General features: G+C 37.5%; 1 protein-coding gene across 1 annotated transcript; it reads left to right on the top strand.

Annotated features, from left to right (window-relative positions):
* The first annotated feature begins 1,927 nt into the window (after positions 1 to 1,927).
* LOC133246888 (regulator of G-protein signaling 2-like) lies at positions 1,928 to 2,383 on the top strand. The gene has a single exon (XM_061415461.1). It carries the CDS (start codon positions 1,928 to 1,930, stop codon positions 2,381 to 2,383), a length of 456 nt encoding a protein of 151 aa, XP_061271445.1.
* The last annotated feature ends 2,294 nt before the right edge of the window (positions 2,384 to 4,677 follow it).

Below are 4,677 nucleotides of genomic sequence, written 5' to 3'. Positions count from 1 at the left end.
ATCGAAACCCAGGTCTCTCTCATCGCAGGTGGATTCTTTACCAGCTGAGCCACCAGGGAAGCCCAAGAATACTGGAGTGGGTAGCCTATCCCTTCTCCAGCAGATCTTCCCAACCCAGGAATTGAACCAGGGTCTCCTGCATTGCAGGCGAATTCCTTACCAACTGAGCAACTAAGGAAGCTTAATATTAGTGATAGTGTCTTGCAATTGCTACCATCCTTACCCAAACAGTGGCCCATAAAACAAAAATAAAGAAGAAAACATTCTATAAACAACAATAAATTAATGTGAATCAATTATTAAATGAGAAGATCCTCTCTTGTGAAATAGGTATTTGAATAGAGGTGACACTAAAGTGAAATTCTGCACTCCAAGCCTTCCCCAGTGCCTCTCTCCCAACTCACATTTGATTGATGAGATCCACAGTGGATTTGGAATAGTGTGATGAGGTGTGAGATTTTGAGAAGGTTAGGCTCAGAAGAGAAGGCACTTCTCCAGGCACTCTGTGGTGAAACTGCATTTTAAATTATATATCCCCTTGGCTTCCCATGCGCTGGAGGGTCTCAAAGCTGGGTACTTTTAGAAACTCAGTGTGTTCAAAAGTTGGGTGAGAAATAAGAAAAGTAAGAAAGCGGGCTTCTCAGTGAAGCTGTTCACTGAGAAAAAGTTCAGGCTAGACCCAAAGAAAGAAGTGAACCAACGAATGAAAAGCCAGAATCCAGGGTTTGTCAGGATCCAGCACAGGGTCAGAAGCAGAAGGCTCTAGCAGGAAGCCATGGAATGTTACTGGCCTATTCAAAGCTGAGTGAGGAACGTGAGCTGTGAATCTATAGCTAAAAATTGCTCAGAATGTTGTCTGTGCCCTAAGAAGGCTTTCTTTTGAGACATGTAAAAGCATACATGGTATTAAGAGGAGTTTCAGGTTGTGGGAGGTGTGGATTAACCTATAAGTCTTTTTTTTTAAAACTTTTTATTTTATTGGAATACAGCTGACGTGGGAGGCCTGGGTTCAATCCCTGGGTTGGGAAGATGCCCTGGAGAAGGGAAAGGCTACCCACTCCAGTATTCTGGCCTGAAGAATTCCATGGACTGTATAGTCCATGGGGTCGCAAAGAATCAGACACAACTGAGTGACTTTTATACTTACAGCTGATTAATAATGCTGTGATAGTTTCAGATGGACAGCAAAGGGACTCAGCTATACATAGCCATGTATCCATTCTCCCCCAACTCCCCTCCTATTCTGGCTGCTACATAACACTGAACAGAGTTCCCTAAGCATATTATATGGAATCTCTAGGACTTTTTAAGGAATCAATAGGCCCTCAATGGTGGCCTACAGACAGAACTGTGTCAGAAAACAGAATCTAGCCCTAAATCTGTTACTACTATCTGCCTAAGCACTTGTGGCTATTATTAAAACTTTCTGGACTACATCCCTTATCTTTAAAATTAGGAAATTATTAATTGCTTTAAAATGCCATAATTAAATATCAGGTCCAACTACTGTATGAATATGAGAGTGGTAATTCATTTATGCAGATATGACAAATCCTCCTTTAATTTTCACTCCATTCCCTCATCTGTGAACCAATACAGATATTTATAATATATGGTTTAATGCAATGCAGATTCTACCATTGGTCTTTTTACTGTTTTTAGAGCTATCTAAAGAAAATTCCCAATGGTAAGTGATACAATTACAAATTAATTCTTAGAAAGCAAGCTCATAAATCAAAGGTCAATAGCAGTAGAGACCTTAATAAGGAAAACAGGATGAAAACTGTCTTCTTGATTTCAAATGGGTTAAAATAAAATATATCTAATTTCAAATTGGTGCCAAGGAAGCATAATAGTCCCTCTCTATATTTTATACATTCATTCATGTATGCCTTCATCTAACAAACATTTATTGAGCACCTACAATATGCCTAAAACTCTACCAGGCTGGGGTGATAGAACAGAGAACAAAACAGAGATCTCTGCACTATTGGAGCTGAATGACGCACATGAAAAAAATGCAGAGAGCAGAACAGCGTTCCCAGCGGGAGTGGAGATCACATCTCCTGAGGAAGCCCAGCTGTGGTCAGAAGCATTTGATGAGCTGCTAGCCAGTAAATATGGTCTTGCTGCATTCAGGGCTTTTTTAAAATCTGAATTCTGTGAAGAAAATATTGAATTAAAGCTGTCCTCAAAAGCAAAGAAAATATATACTGACTTCATAGAAAGACTTTCAAACCAAAAGTCTTGCCCAAAACATACAGGAGGCTACCAGTGGCTGCTTCACAAATGCCCAGAAAAGGGTGTACAGCTTGATGGAGAAGAATTCTACCAGGACTTGTGTAAAAAGCCGCAGATCACCACAGAACCCCATGCCACATGAGAGGCTGTCACCTGCCGAAAAGACTGACCTTGAATTCAGCCTGGGTGTTCAGGAAACATCACTCAGAACTATTGATTCAGAGCTGGGTAGTGAATCAGTTCTCAAGCTGGAGAAGCAGGAGTTTAAGACTGAAAGATAACAATGTAACACTATTGGTCCAGAAGCATTTACAATCAATAGGTCTGGGATTATGTACAAGTCCTTGTTACCACATAGTGGTTTAGATTAGCTTCTTTAGTTCTAGGTAATATATGTTTATGTGCAAGGGTACTGAAGTTCCTATGTCTACAGATCATCAGTACTGTTGTCTCACATAACTCTAAAACTGAAATGATTGTGTTTGAACTGTCAATTGGTGTTTGTTCTAGAATGAGTGCTTTTGTGTAGAAAATGACAATGTCCATTATGAGTGCCAAAACTGTCCTGATGGCAGCTATGCAGAGAAGGTGCTTGGGAATGGGTGACAGAGAGTGGCAGATGTCTCATTTTACAGACAGCCATCAGGAGATGTCATTCTAAGAAAGGAAAGTAACCTTGGAGTCCTTGACTTCTTGAGGTGACTAAGGAAACCTAAAATAAATGACATACTCAACTTAATTGCTTTAGTCATGATGATCCTACTGTGGGTCATTCCAGTGAAGCTGTGAGAGTTGGGAAGAGGGAACAAAACAGAGGGCCATGCCAGAATTGTGCAGAAGTCTGAGTACCTCCCTACCCTGCCAAAGTTGATGTGAAGGCTCAAAAAGAGGTACAGGCCCTTCTGCATGGTTTAAAAATACTCAATAATCAAACAGCTGAATTAATAGGGAGAAAGTTTTTAAAAATCTACTTTAAATTAGTTTAATATTTGAGAAGAAAAGAGGGACATTTACACATGTAACTATTGAGAGGCTGGTAGGAAAATGACAAAACTTTCACTTTAAATGACATACATACTTTGAATTTAAGTCAGAACTAATGTAAGAAGTTAGTAAGCATATTTTAAGATATTAAAAAGCGATCCTTTCTGCAGGAATGCAAGTGTAGTGAACATGCAAACTTTAAAAATAGAGCAAGTACGAACATCCCTGGAAAAGGAAATGGCAATCCACTCCAGTGTTCTTGCCTGGAGAATCCCATGGGATGGACAGAGGAGCCTGCTAAGCTACAGTCCACAGGGTCGCAAAAAAGTCGGACACAACTAAAGTGAAGTATGAGTATCTGTTAGGATTTTTAACAAAGTAAGAAATTTCAGTACTGTTGTACTGAAATATAAAATGTACATTTTATATGAAATATTAAAAAATACAAAATGTACATTTAAAAGATCAAATGAGAATCCGTATGTCAAATATACATGCCCTTTCTATTCATCGAGGGGAAAGCACATTAAACAAAGCTCTACTTCTCCCTAGCACTACTGTTTATTAACACTGCATGGACTAATCTCTTATAGCTTGAAGGAGGTGATCATGGGATCCATATTTAATATTAATGCTTAGTTTCAGATACCATTGAGAGAGTCTTTAAAGACTTTAGAAGAATTGGACTGACAACATGCAATGTCTTGATTAAAAACAAAGGAAGTAAAAATGTGTCAATTCTCCTACTTTACTGTTGACGTTATTCACAAAAATAAATATCTGGGGGCAATTCAAGAAATAAACTAAACAACTAAACCAAGCAATAGGTTTATTGAGAGGCCTGTACACAAATGAATAAGAAGACAACTAAACAACAGACAAACAAACAAACAGAAATACATATACATGCACAGTCACACAAAAAAAACACTGCCCTTTTTTTTTTTTTTCATGCTTTTGTGCTTAGGTATTTAGTACCCTCTGTATAATACTCTTCCAAGTTCTAATTAATGCTTTGGTGAAATTTCGATTTTATGACATGATTTGGTTTAAAAGTAAAGGAATCAAAGTTTTAAAAGTTAAAGGAGTATATATTAATGTATGTTTCGAATCTTCCAGGATTATATTGGCTTTTATTCTACTTCTCCACTCCACATGCCATAAAGTTGTTTTTAAAATGATTAATTACAGTTCCACAGAAAATATGTTAGATTTTCACACAGAGATCATTTTACTAATGTGATTCAGTTGAAAGATATTTCATCTGTTGTAGTCAAAAAAGAAATGACAGATTGCTAAATGAGGATGAACTTTTGATTAATAAATATGCACACATGTCTACAGAAAAATTATTTTTTGAGAAATCTATATAAAACGAATGGTAAAAATATTAAAGACACAAGAAAAGTCAAGTTTTAAGAGTTAGTCTGCACCTGGTATTATGGATATTAA

Source organism: Bos javanicus, chromosome 4, assembly GCF_032452875.1.
Source record: "Bos javanicus breed banteng chromosome 4, ARS-OSU_banteng_1.0, whole genome shotgun sequence".
In the NCBI taxonomy this organism is placed as follows: domain Eukaryota; kingdom Metazoa; phylum Chordata; class Mammalia; order Artiodactyla; family Bovidae; genus Bos; species Bos javanicus.
The sequence above is the reverse complement of the archived record's forward strand: the minus strand, read 5'-3'. Positions and strand labels throughout refer to the sequence as shown.